Source organism: Bidens hawaiensis, unplaced genomic scaffold (genome assembly GCF_021521415.1).
Source record: "Bidens hawaiensis isolate Kalapana, Puna unplaced genomic scaffold, B.hawaiensis_p1.1 tig00029915_1, whole genome shotgun sequence".
Lineage (NCBI taxonomy): Eukaryota > Viridiplantae > Streptophyta > Magnoliopsida > Asterales > Asteraceae > Bidens > Bidens hawaiensis.
The window spans coordinates 86,157-101,216 of NW_027494975.1; the positions used below are offsets into that span (position 1 = coordinate 86,157).

Below are 15,060 nucleotides of genomic sequence, written 5' to 3' on the forward strand. Positions count from 1 at the left end.
AAGGGTGTTTTAAGGCACCGAAAAGGACATTTCTCAATCCAACAAATGTGAAACGAATTTGTAACATAAAAACCACTATTTTTATTTATATCAAAGAATCTGAAAGATAAAACGGGTCGGGTTTTCCGTACAAGAATAAATTCGATTAAACCGAAAATGATTAATGTCACAAGGTATCTTGAAACCCGGCTTAAAGATCATGCACTCTTTGTTCGTAATATGTGTTGAGAAGCCTTTTTCACATATCTGAGAAATGCTTAGAAGATTGTTCTCAAGCTCTGTCATGTAATTGACTTTATCAAACATACTCATGACATTTGATAAAATCCCTTCTCCCACAATCTAACAACCTTGGTTTCCTGCAAACCCGACATATCCTCCTCTAATAGGTTTGACATCTTTTAGTAAATGAAGAGTTCCTGTCATATGTCTACAAGCTCCACTATCCATTGTCCAATGAGAGCCATTGGATCTTGAGAGCTCCTACACATCAAGTAATGGTTTAGTGAAACAAGGAAACCCAAGACTTCTTGGTCTTGAGTTGTTTAATTTTATCAGACAACTCATATTCCAAACTAGGTATTTTCAAATCTTTCTTGTTAGACTTAGCTACCCAGTTTTAACCAACAGAAATTCTTTTTACATAAAACTTGTGATTATGCAATTGTGAACTTTCACCAACTTCAAATACACTTGCAACATCCACATTTCTTTCAAGAATTCGTATAGGAACAAATCTCGGTGGAGTTGTGTGTTTCACATTTGCACATTTCACAAATGGTTTCTTGATCATTATATTTTGAACAAGATCATGTTGGAATCGATTAGGACACGCATAGAACATGTGTCCTAATTCATTGCAGTTGAACATCTTCGCCGATCAACAAATTTGTCTACCTGTGAAGCATGATTCACGACTTGATCACATTTTTCTTTTTTGCTTAAAAAACTCTTTGTTACTCTGTTTTCTAAAATTTTCTTCCTTTTTTAGCTTCAGATGATACCTTTTTTACAAGCGCATTCCTTTTGGAAATATCTGTTTGTTTAAAACCTATACTTGGCCTTTTGTGATAAAAACTTGTTTTGGAAAATCTATTGGACTCAATCTTAGGCATATTAGGCACACAAGTTTTAGCAATTTTATCAGGCACATTCTCATACAAAACCTTTTCAGCCACATTCACACGGACCTCACTTTCACATTCAGAACTATCAACAAATTTTTTAAATATCACATCAATCGTATTAGGCAAAAATGTCTCATGATCATTATGTGGAGTGTTAATTTCCAAATTCATCACCTTGATAAACCCATCAGGTTGTTTAGGAACATAGGCATTCCAAATGGGAGGCGAAACAGAATGATATCCCAAGCCGTTTTGCTTATTCCCAACACCAATACTAGCTTGTTTGGGAATAATATGATCAAGCACATATGATGAGGCCTTATAACTCTTAAGATTCAAATCAAAACGCTCAGTTTCAATCTTAATTGATTGTAACTCTTTCTATAGAGCGGCATTCTCATCAATATGGCAATTGATGACAATTTGTTTATCCTCTACAGTGTGTTTAAGCATGAGAATCGTTTTCTCATCTTGTAAAAGCCTTGTCCATAAGGATTTCTCACACTTTTGAAGTTTATCATAAGCCTCTTTTACTTTATTGAAATCATGAAACATGTTATCATAGTTTGTTTTAAGAGTTTTAATTTTAAAATATTTAAACTCACGCTCTTCACAACCTCCTTCACACATTTCACATTTAACCACAATAGATTGAGAATTTACCTGGCTTGTGCCATTAATGCATGATGTTCAATTGAGTCAACATCTACTGGATTATCTTCTATGGATGATTACACTTCTTGATCTTGTCCCTTGACAACTTCTTCTACATCATCCTCCCTGAAGTCAATCTTTCTACGAAGCATCTCTTCACCATTAAACCAACCTGTAAAACTTTCAAGAATATCAGGTTGTAAAATAGATTGGAAGAAATCAAAGGGAATAGGATGAATCCTGTCATAAGATCTTGTCTTAGAATCCTAATTATCATCAGTTCCATCAGTATTGTCCTCGATGATGACACTCTCTTCTTAATATTTTACTTCTTCAACTATCTTTTCAGCAACAACCTCAACAGCAGTTACCTCCTCAGCAATAACCTCAGCAAAAATTACCTCCTCAACAACAATCTCAACATCAACCTCAGCAACAACCTCGTCTTTAATTAACTCAGCTACTTTTTCTTGTTGCACGTAGGATGCGAGGTATGTCCGGCAGAACCGAGTATGTTCAGAGTCATGCTTCTAGAAGTCGGAAGGATCCTATGTACCGTCGTAATGAGGCAGTGATTTCAGTGAAGACAACCAAATTTACGGTAAGGAAGAAACTAGTCGCCCGTGTGCGATGGTTAGACACACTGAGTATTGTAGTGATGTGGAGGAGGATTTTACATGATGCCTGGATTGAACTTCATTAGTTTGTCAATATTCTTGCACGTAGTTGTTCCAATTGAATCCATCATCAAGTTGAGTAGCAGCATGATAAGCTTTCGTAGGAGAAGCTTCATTTGCGGAGAAGTCAAAATTTATCCCGTGAATTTCTACAACTCCGTTTCCTGTTAATGTGAAGATTCCTACTAACTTAAGAAAATATAACAGTATGACGGTACCTAGTGATCAATTTCTTAACTTCACTGCAGTAGGTGGGGTTAGTGGTTGGAAACAACCATATTGGTGTCATATGTTTACCCTTATGTTGACCGGTGTCGTTCGCGAGTGGTTTGAGAAACTCCCTAATGGTCAAATCCAGAACTGGAATGATTTGGTGGCTAAGGTGTTGTTTGTTTTTTGAAGAAACAAATTGTCTGCAATATGATTTCATCTGATTTAATGTCTGTAACTGAAGATATGGTCTGAAGGTCTGCAATCTGAAAATATAATACTGATTGTTTTATAAACTGGATCGTCTGCATAAGCTGAAAATTAGGTACCTATCATATATATTACAGTTGATAAAAGTCATTTAACGTTTGTAGACTGCTAAAATAATTGGTAGTGGTGTATGAACTATGGAAGTGTGTGGTGGTAGACAATTGTGGTAGGCGGTGAACGGTGGGTGATGGTGATGGACGGTTGTGGTGGTGGGTGGTGGATGGTGATGGTGGCCGACAATGGGTGGTGGTGGTGATGAACGGTGGTGGTTTGTGGTGGATAGTTGTGGAGGGTGTTGGTGGAGGCAGACGGTGGGTAGTGGTGGCGGCGGCGGACGGTGGGTGGTGGCGGGAGGTGGTGGCGACAGACGGTGGGTGGTGGTGGTGGTGGTGGACGGTGGTTGTGGCCGATGGGGGTGGTGGTGGTGATGGACGGTGGTGGTGGTGGGTGGAAGACGGTTGTGGTGGTGAGTGGTGGACGGTGGTGGTGGGTGGTGGTGGTGGTGGCGGACGGTGGATGGTGGTGGTGGTGGCGGACGGTGGGTGGTGGTGGTGTTTGACATTGGGTGTTGGTATGATGTTAAGAAGTGTGAATAAGTGTGAAAATGGTGATATTAGCTTATTTTTTAAGACCATAAAAGCAGTTTTCTGTTTTTTTTTTTAAATTAAACACACAGTCTTCAAGAGCTTATGTCTGCGCGCGCGATAGGCTCCTTGCAGACCTTATAAGCAAAAACAAACACAACCAAAATTTCCATAACATTTTAGCTAGCAAAGAAAACACACGCGGGACCTGGCTGAGATTTTGGACGTGATTAGGGCGGGATAATGAGTCTATTGAAGATTTCATTACTCGTTTAAATGAGGAAAGTTTGAACATCGGAGGAATTAGTGAAGACATGCTGTGGGGTGCCTTCCGCAAGAATGTGAGGAGTAACACATTGATCTGTTGCCTGACTGGAAAAGATGAAATGCCCAAAACATGGGACAAAAGTATGTCACCCGCGAAACTTTTTGCGGCAACAGAGAGAACCTTTGGGCTTGAAAGTCCTAAGCTGGCTAGTAATGACCGATTTCAAGAGTGCTCGGATGAATTGGCTAGTGCGGGGTTCAATATGGTCTAGAATCCAACCTCCCGCGGAAACATCCAGGCAACCAGATGCAAGATCAATGATTGGGAACAAGAACATGGATCGCAATTGGTGACAAGATAGTAACAAGTGGACTCCATTGACGAAAACCCCATCGGATATTCTAACTACGGAAAATGTATATTTCAAGAAGCCACAACCAACTATGCGAAGAGGGCATTTGAATCCTAAGTAGCAGTGTATGTTTCACAATGACATGATCATCATACTGATGACTATGTCAGTTCAAGGAATGAAATTGAGCAAGTAATTAAGTTAGGAAAATTGGAACATTTGCTGAAGAATGTTAGACAAGGGGCCCGCAAGCCATCCGCACAAATCAATTCTGATAGCCAAAAAAGCAAGTTAATGACCTGAATGTTCACATGATCCAAGGAGGAAAACTTCGCTGATACAAAAGACAAAAGATTGAGTGTGTAGATTGGAAGAGCGAACCGGTGGTTTTTCCAAGGTTTGGGGGGCATGCATGAAATACCCATTGATTGGACATCGCAGGTCCCAGTACGTCTTCTTTTATACTAGAAGTACGTCAGACATCATGTTTGACAATGCTTTGAACAATTTGAAGAGGAAGACAAGGCGAGGTTGAAACCTATTCACCGTCCCACTGTTTCTAAAATAATGAGGACATTTTTGAAATAACTGCTCACTTAGAACTTAGACATTTTTTCCTGGAAACCTGCAAACATGACTGGCGTTACAAGTGAAATTGTAGAACATAAATTCCGGGTTAATCCAACTTTCACTCCTATTGTCCAAAAGAAGCAGAAGATATCAAACCTGGGTTGCAAATCCAGTTATTGAAAGCCAGAGGCAATGAATGAGCAGGTACAAGACTTATTGAAAGCCGGGATCATCAAAGAAATCTGACATCAAACCTGGGTTTAAAATCCAGTTATTTTTCCCAAGAGCAACGAAACATGGCGAATGTGCATTGACTTCAATGATTTAAACGAAGCATGCCCAAAAGATTGTTATCCCTTGCATCAAATCGATCTGAAAATAAACGTTGTTGCACCATTTAAATTCAAGTGTTTCCTTGATGCATACAAGGGATATCATCAGATCCGCATGGCAGCTGGAGATGAAGATAAAAATGCTTTTCAAACATATCAGGGCACATTTTGTCACAAAATGATGCCTTTTGGACTAAAGAATGCGGGTGCAAAAAATCGGCGGTTAATGGATGAGACGTTCAAAAGTTAGATTGGGCATAATCTGGAGGTTTACATGGATAACTTAGTGATCAAAAGTGTTGAGAAGGATCAGATGTTGCAGGATATCGAAGAAACATTTCATACTTTTAAAAAGATTAACATGAAACTAAATCCCAGTAAGTGTTCTTTTGGGAAGGAAGAATGTAAGTTTTTGGGCGTGATTGTCACAAGAGTGGGTTTTAAAGCTAATCTAGACAAAGTTCAAGTGATCGCTCGTATGCCTTCACCATCTTCCCTCAAAGAAGTGCAAACATTGAACGGAAGGTTAGTAGCCTTGAACAGGTTTCTGGCTAACCATGCGTCTAAGTTATTCCCTTTTGTGTCAACTTTGCGCAATTGTTTGAAAAAAGCACACTTCAAATGGACCGCAAAGGCTGAACAAGCATTCATGGAGGTAAATAAATGTTTGATGGAGTTTCCTACATTATCCGCTCCACAAGTAGGAGAGCCGCTGAATTTTTATATTTCAGCGTCATATATAGCTATCGGAGCATGTTGCTGAATGACAGGAAAACTGTCCAGACACCATTCTATTATGTTAGCAGAACACTGGCGGATGCTGAACCGAGCTATTCTATGCTTGAAAAATTGGTATTAGCTTTGGTTTATGCAGCCAGAAGCCTCCGCATATATTTTCAAGGTCACCCGATTATTGTCTTGAAGGGATATAAGCTGAAAAGCGTTCTAAGCAGACCTGCATTGTCTGGAAGATTGGCAAAATGGGCTATAGAATTGGATGAACATACAATTGAATTCAGACCAAGACCAACAACTAATGGACATATCCTGACAGATTTTTTTACTGAGGTTCCGCAAGGTAAAGAAGCAGAGTATTTGACGGAACAACAAATTCCTACACCACCAGAGCAAGACCAAGTTTAGTCATTGTTCACGGATGGTGCGTCAAGCGGAGAAAGATCTGATGCAGGTCTGAGGTTGGTTAATCCGGAGAGTCATGAATTTACTTATGCTATCAAGTTAGATTTCAAGAGCACTAATAATGAGGCAGAATATGAAGCATTCTTGGCAGGATTCCGGATTGGCAAAAAACGTGGGGTGCAATATCTTGAGGCGCGAGTTGACTCAATGTTGATCGCGGGGCAGATTAATGGATCGTATGTAGCTAAAAATGAAGTTATGGCCTCATACTTATTGTAATAACCGTGACAAGGAATTTTCACGACAACGGCTACCACACGCCATACGCATCTTAAGACACGAATCAATCTGCCATCCTCATGCCACCGGAAAACAAGCATGCACCTCCAAGCAATGACGCGTGCTGCCAACCTACATCCAAACGTCGCACACACCCCTCACATGCTCGAAACAATCTTGACAGATGTAGCTTACGCCGGTAATCCGCAACCCACATATGTTATGAGGAATGCCACGAACATAGCACACGATATAAACACACCACACATGCCGTCCACAAACCCAACTCTGAACGTCATCTCGCCAACCGTGATGATAAGTTTCAAACTCCTGTTATAAATAGATGTCTCAAAACCATTAACAATCACACCTTCAGACATTAAATTTCAGTGAAGTTCACGTTTCCGGAAAATCCAAAACATAACAAACAGATACTTTAGTACTTATATCCACGGGTACGTGACGAACTCTTGAAGTTTAAATATTCAAAAAAGCATTGTATCAAACTCAAACAAACTTTCCGGTCAACCTGTACTTTTCCGACAAACCAATGTGAACCCGAATAACAAAACAATAACCTTGATTCACCATATCCACTCCATAAGCAAACCCTACCATCTCTGAACCACCATGATCGACGTCACAACGCAATCGGCCATAACCGGCAATCCGCATTTTAACTACCTATTGTTTATCTCTACTAAGGTAGCCTCACACACTTAAAGTTTCACTTACGTATGTGCTGTGTTTATTAATATAAGAATCTAATACAGTGAACAAATTATTATTAGAAAATGTGTTTTTATTTTGTTCCTTCAGGTAAAGAAGATGAACAATGACCCACTTACTATATTTTGAATATGGTAATTATCTTTTTATTTATTATACGTAATATCTATTATCCACGTCATTTTCAAGTTTACTTGTTCAACTGTAATGTTAATTTAATTATTATATAATATAGACAAGAGTTATTTTTTTTAAAATTCTATAACTTTTCTGGTTTATTTAAAACATATAATAATAAGTATTTCTCATAAAAGTGTTATGCACTATTAACTATTTTGTTCCAATATAAATTTATGAAACGTCAAAGTATATGTATAGAAAAATATTAATTATGAACAACAATCTATAAATAAAACAAATAACAGTACATAGACCACCAAAACATTCCAATAGAAATTGATATTGGTATGATTAATAATTTAACTATATTGGTATACGATTTTTAAATAAATCACGAATATATATTACTATGTATTATATCTTCCATATTGGATATTTAAATTTGAAAAAAACCAATAATAATTTTAAACTACTTATGTGTAGATAATTTAGAACGCTCGTAAACAAGTTAGGATCATTTTGGAACATTAAATGTACGCATCCTTACCCCCAATTTAATTGATTACCATTGATATAAACCCATTGAGTTAATATATATTTTATAAATCCTCATGTTTTTGGATTATCAATTTACTAGGATGTTCGTTGGATTCTAAACCTGATTAAACATTGGATTTAACTTTCATGTTATGCGATATTATTATGTTTAATTATACTTGTTATCGCATGTTTCGATATATGTTACGATAATATATTTGCTATGAGTTATGTGAATAAGATTTGTATTCCGATACCCTGAGTGCCGCTTCTCGTGGAGTGTCCCATGTGCATGTTGCTATGGCACCAATAACATGTGCACCACCTGTGATGTTGATATCAGTTCATGGCGTCTCTTAAGTACAAGTGGTACATATGACTATTAGGAGGTGTATGGATCGGTCCTAGGATTAATATTAAGGAGATGGATAACGGGTATGCTAACTCGCCATCTCATGTGATAGTTATGCAGTAGTATCTACCTATGTATTGTCACGTTTTATGTTCACTCATGGGTACATCCGTATGATAGATTTATTTTATTTAAGTTACTTTGCATCGTATCATTATCGTAAGTTCGATCTAAATTACGTTTCATTAGAAAATTTGAGCCTATTATTCCGTACTGAGCATTCGGCTCATTCCATCTTTATTATATTTTCACAGGTACACATGTTACTTTGGGTGGGGTTAAGAGAGAAGAATAAAGCATCATGATCATAATAAAATTTCTTTTAACCATGCTAGTTTGTAAAATAGCCTTAAATTTGCCTTGTCTAATGTATTATAACTTTTACTAGTAAATAAATAAAAAAGTACGTATTTTGTTCATAAACCATGTTTAGTGTGACACGTCAGCCCAATCCGGGCCGGGGTGTTACACTTATCCCAAGCAAAAGAGCTTATTCTTCAATTTGTGTCATGCAAGGTAATCCACATCAAAAGAAGTTAGAACAAACCCGCAGACGCTCTAAGAAAGTTGTCATCAACAAGTTTCGAACATCTGACTAAAGATGTACGCATTGAAGTTCTTGATCGGCCGTCAGTCCCGCAACACCAGGTGTTAGTCATTCAGACAGAAGTTGAATCCTGGATGACTCCAATCATTGCATATTTGTCGTCAGGAGCACTTCTAGAAGAAAAGTTGGCAACTCAAAAATTCGACATAAGGCGTTGAATTATTAGTTGCAAGATGAAGTACTTTATCGTCGATCCTTCTTAGGGCCACTCCTTAGATGTGTTGATGCCGAAGACGCCAACTATCTAATAAGAGAAATTCATGAAGGTATACGCAGTTTTTATGCGGGCCCTAGGATTTTGGTTGCCAAGTTGATGAACACAGGGTATTATTGGCCTGAAATGCATGTTAATGCGGTTCAAGAAATTCAGAAATGTGATTCATATCAGCATCACGCACCAAACACCTTGTGTCAAAAAAATGAATTATTACCAGTCATTAGCTAGAAGCTTAAACACTTTAAAGATTTTGGTTTTGGTGATCATGCTGAAACTTGGCTAGTTAAGTTTACATCTCTTACTATACTTTACTTGTTTGTTTTAAAGTCTGTCAATGCACTAATACAGTTAAGCACAAAGACTTTTAAACTTATTTCTTGCTGGATATGGAATCAGATGATCAATGTACTATCATCTTCCCTTTTAGCTCTAAAAACTCATTTTGAGGAGCAATTTTCACATGTTTTTTTTTACATTTTATCATTTTTAAATGTTTTTGGTTTTTTCAATTCTTTGAATATTTTTGGATTTTCTAGAAATATCTCCCTCTAAAATCAAAAACAAAATTTTGAAAAACATATTTACAAAACAAATTTGACTCTGATGAATTTGTCACTCGAGATCGGATTCCATCACATCGGGATCACCCTCTTTACCACCACCCAATTTCTTAATATCGTTTAGCTTTAGCAAATACAAAAATATGTTTTTATCAAAAGGTTTAGTAAAAAGATCAACCTTTTGCTCATCGGTGTGAATTTTATCTACGGTTATCAACTTCTTTTCATAGCAATCACAATGAAGTGATATCGTATTTCAGTGTGTTTAGTTTAGAGTGATTTACCGGATTTTTAGTGTTAGAGATAGCTACAGAACTATCTACAAAAATAATACTGTAATCGCGCATATGCTAATGAATCCTAAGAACATGAGAACCGCATCTGGAGGCAGCTACATATTCAGCTTCACATGTCGACAAAGAAACGGTTGTTTGCTTTTTGCATTGCCATGTGAACAACCTACTGCCAAAGAATTTACATCCTACAGTTGTAGATTTGGCATTCAGCTTACAGCTTCCATAATCCGAATCATAATAAGATCTCAACACGAACTCATCATCTTTAGGATACCAAAGACCAATTCCTGGGCATCCCTTTAGATACCTAAGTATCATTTTAACAATGATCTGGTGTGAGACTTTAGGATTGGATTGAAATCGGGCACACAAGCAAGTAGGATACATGATGTCTGGCCGTGAAGCGGTTAAGTACATGAGAGAGCCAATCATGGAAAGGTAAAGCGTTTGATTAACCTTCCTCCCGGTGGGATCAGGACCTATTCCATGATTCAATGGTAAGGGAGTGCTAATTTCCGTTGAATCATCCATATTAAATAAAGATACCATCTGGTAACTGCTCCACTGAAGTCATAGGAAAAAATTCATCTCCTCCATAGCACTCATATTAAACTTAGACTTCATGACAGCTTCAAAATCCTTGCATATAGTATCATTAGTTGACCCAAATATGATTCATCCACATAATCTTGAAGGATCAACAGATGTCCATCTACCTCCTTGGTAAACAGGGTATAATCAATGGCTCCTCGAATAAAATGATTCCAACATGTGTTGAGATAATGTCTCATACCAAGCTCTTGGGGCATGATGTAGACCGTATAATTCTTTATCGAGTAATTACACCTTGTCTTTGTGTATCAGATCGAAAACTCCCAGTGGTTGTCCCACACAGACTTCTTCACCAAGTTTCCCGTTAAGGAAAGCAGACTTCACATCCAGTTGATAAACTTTAAAGCCCTTCCACGAAGCAAATGCTAGAAAAATTCGGATTGCTTCAAGTCTAGCTAGAGAGCGTAGACTTCATTACAATCGATTCCTTCTCGTTGATTGAAACCTAGAACGACTAACCGAACTTTGTTTATGTCAATTATTCCGTTTTCGTCACACTTGCACTTGAACACCCATTTAGTATTAATACCCTTTTTGTCGTCGCGCAAGTCTACAAGCTTCCAAACACCCAATTTCTTGAATTCTTGAAACTCCTCTTGCATTGTATTAACCCAACTTTCTTCGGTTAACGCCTCTTTAAACGTCTTTGGTCCCGTTTGTGTAATGAAACATTTGAATGAGAACCGATTCTGCAATGGAGAAACCTTTGTTTAGAAACATCGAAGGCTTTGATCTATTTGACTTCTCGTTCGAACCTTCGTGTGCAATTCTCCAATAATGTTATCTTCTGGATGATATGACAAAGTTCCAGGAACAGAATCAGCAGAAACAATCACATCTTGAGGTAAATTGGTGACATTTTCTTCAGCATTCACCTCACCTGAACTTGGAGTAGATGATTGACCCAAGGATTCAATCACATCTTCATGATCTTCTCCATCATGATCAAAAGAAGGTGTAAGAAGAGTATCAATTGGACTTTCTTCAAAGAAAGATTCTTGATGAACAGGTTCAACAATGAATGGTGAAATTTCAGGAGCAGAATCTTCAACATAACCATCATCCAGATATTGTTGAAACAATAAAGCTACTTCTTCATCATAAATATCTTATTTTGGAATGTTAAAACACTTCCACAAATTTTCATAATCAAACATCCAAGCATCTCCTGGTTTATGAGTTGGGATGTTGTATATTTGATAACCCACATTTTGTACTTCCACGATGTGGTTTATGCTAGGAAGAAATACACGTCCTAAAGGACCATCATACCCCATGAAGAATCCCTCAACTGGTTTAGCACCAAATTTTCCATTGTGTTCTAGAACAGTACGCTGTGACCCAAAAGTTTCAAGCCACCTTAGATTCGGTTTCCTTCGGTTCACTAGCTCAAAAAAAAGTCTTTCCAAACTTCTTCACAGTTAGAATACGTTTAAGAGTTTAACAAGCAGAAGCCACAACCTCAGACCAAAATCTAACATGTAACTTTGAATCATAAAGCATAGCTCTTGCTGTTTCAATAAGAGTTCTATTCTTTCGTTCAACGACCCCATTTTGTTGGGGAGTGTAAGGTGTGCTAAAATCATGAAGAATACCATGCTCATTGCAATATTAATGCAACTTGTTTTTCTTAAACTCGGTTCCATTATCGCTTCAAATTCTTCCGATCGGCAAATTGTACAACTTATCCAACTTTTTGACAATGCCATCAAATTCTCAAACGTCTTGTCTTTGGACTCTAAGAACATTACCCATGAAAACGTCGAATAATCATCAGTAACCGCCAAGCAATAGAGTTCGCCAGATATACTTTTAAGATTAACAGGACCATATAAGTCCATATAAAGTCTCTTAAAAGGTAAGTTGATCGAATTGAGCATCTTGACGGATGAGATTTCTTCTTTTGTTTCCCTTTATTGCAACTCAAACATTCCTCACTAAGATGAAAACCATTGATATTCACCCCATCAACAAGTTGGTTATGAACCAAATAATTCATCTTTCGTACATGAATATGTCCCATTCTCTTATGTCACAAAATAGATTCCTTCTCAGACGCCTTGGATACGAAACAATGAACAGTTTGATTTGAGGAAAAAGATCAATCTCACGAGGTACTCTCATTAGAATCCATTCAGCAGGTATGTCACACCCCGACCAAAGGCGGCGGAACATGCCGGGGTGCAAAGGATTGCTCAAGAACACTATGAGACTATTGAAGTGACGATATTTACTCAATTTGTTTATTCCATTCAATAATCACAAATACAACTTGTCCAAGATAAAATACAAACAATTTCATATAATCATAAATTCATTTAAAGTATCCTAACGGTATGATCTAAGTGATGAGTCTTCAATATTCACGAGCAACCTAAGAGTGAACCTGTAACTTGCGTAAAAATAGATTCAATTACTCACATGTAATAAGTAACTTGAAGGTTTAGTTTGCGGTAAAACGGAAAGGTAAGTTCAACGAGCAAGACCTAGATTGAGAGGGTCTTGAGTTAGTAGATGGTCTTAATGAGTGTTCGACCCCTTGCTAGATATACCAAAACAGGATTTTAACGAGTGTTCGGTTAGTCGGTTCGGGTCTTGATAAATTATCAAGTCCGAACCCGACATTCCAAAGTGATAGATAAATTGTTTATAATAAAGACTTAACCAATGTTAGAAGTTCTGTTAATAGGAGAAACTCCAAACATCATTGTTAAGCAAAAGCGTTCAGTTTTATCGATCCAAGCTTGTTATAAGATCAAGTTGGATCCGACATACCGAGTACTTTAAGAAAACATTTATAATTAGTTTGTAAGAGATCTTAAAAAGAAAATGTGAGATTCGGTGGCCCGAAACACAACTAGTGTGTTTTAGCGTGTGAACCCGGTTTAGTTCGGTTTGTTTGGTTTGGTTGGTTCAAGACTTGGTATGTGACCAAGCTTGGGTCCAACAAATCCATATTATAATAACAAATACAAAAATGTAAATAAAAGAAATTAAGCACTTAAAACTTACATGTTAGGGCATAAAATTTATGCTGAGGATTCTCTATCCCTGTTCAATTTGTGGATCACTTATCCTTATGATATGTTCCTGATTGTAAAGGATCAAGGATTCTTGGTATTATATGTTTACTAATAGTTGTATTTTAATGGTGTTATGTTTGTTAGATATAACAGCTGGAGGACTGAGTCATCCTATTCTTGTGCTACTGGAAGGCTTCCGCACGTGGTCAATGATGATGAACGGCTAGTGGAGTGGTGGCGTGAAAATAGAGATTTAGTTAGTTATTATTTTTCGTTTATAACCGAGATAATGATAAGTTAGAACATAGATGTATCACACATACTCTTGAGCATTCTCTCATTCATAGCTCACACATAGTTTCCATTGTAACATTGATCGTTATCTCCACCATTTATAACCTATTTTTGATATTAATAAAGTGGTGATCGATGAGTTGTCATCACCTGGGGTTTTTTCCTTTGATCTAAACAAGATCAAGGGGTTTTTCCTCGCAACAAATCATGGTGTTTATCTCAATTTTGTTCACACATTCATTTTTATTGTCACAGCACTATACCTCACTATTACGGATTTGGATACATTATCCTTAGCAGAGTTTTGTCCAAAACAATTTGGCGCCCACTGTGGGGGCAATTGGTGCTATAATTCAGAAAATACCCTATCGATTTTCAACATTTTCATACCCATAAATCACTTTCAATGGCTTCTCAATCAGCCTCTGCTTCATCAACCATGCCATCTTTGGCTCCTTTCTACTCAAGAACTTTGCCACCGATGCCTCCTCTATTGACGGGAGCACCAAGGGCTGCTGCTCCTGGACACAAGACGCAACTACCAATCTTCCAGAGCTAGAAAACTACTGCTGCCACTTCGGTAGTTAATACTAACAATGATGTTTCCAATATGTTTTCGTAGGTCAAAGCATACATGGAGCAGCAAAACAAGACTAACCAGAGGATCCTTCGGGAGATGGAAGATCTCAAGAGGACTAAGAGACCAACAGAGGATCAGACTCCTCTAGTGCCTAGGATGCTGGATTTTATTACTCCAGGATCCTTGGCTCAGCAGGCGCAAGGATCATCTATCCTTCAACCGGGGTCCATGGGTCAGCTAGCTCAATGATTCTCAACTTTTTAGCAATGATCATCTATATTCAACCGGGGTCCATGGGTCAGCTAGCTCAAGGATCCTCAACTTTTCAGCAAGGATCATCCATCCTTAAACCAGGGTCCATGGGTCAGCTAGCTCAAGGCTCCTCAACTTTTCAGCAAGGATCATCCATCCTTCAACCGGGGTCCATGGGTCTGCTAGCTCAAGGATCCTCAACTTTTCAGCAAGGACCATTGATCCTTCAACCAGGATCCTACGGATCATATCTTCAATAATCCTCCAACTCCCAACCATTAGGATACTTCATCCACAATCAAGGATCTTTCTTCCAGGATCAAGGATCCTCAGGAGTTCAACATCAACGGTCCTCTGA

At 37.9% G+C, this 15,060-nt stretch overlaps 1 protein-coding gene across 1 annotated transcript; it reads right to left on the minus strand.

Moving 5' to 3' along the window:
- Window positions 1-10,948: 10,948 nt before the first annotated feature.
- LOC143579705 (uncharacterized) lies at window positions 10,949-12,394 on the minus strand. Its single transcript, XM_077062936.1, has 4 exons — window positions 12,015-12,394; window positions 11,683-11,966; window positions 11,309-11,598; window positions 10,949-11,242 (listed from the first exon to the last, which is right to left on the minus strand). Exons 1-4 carry the CDS (start codon window positions 12,392-12,394, stop codon window positions 10,949-10,951), a joined length of 1,248 nt encoding a protein of 415 aa, XP_076919051.1.
- Window positions 12,395-15,060: the final 2,666 nt, after the last annotated feature.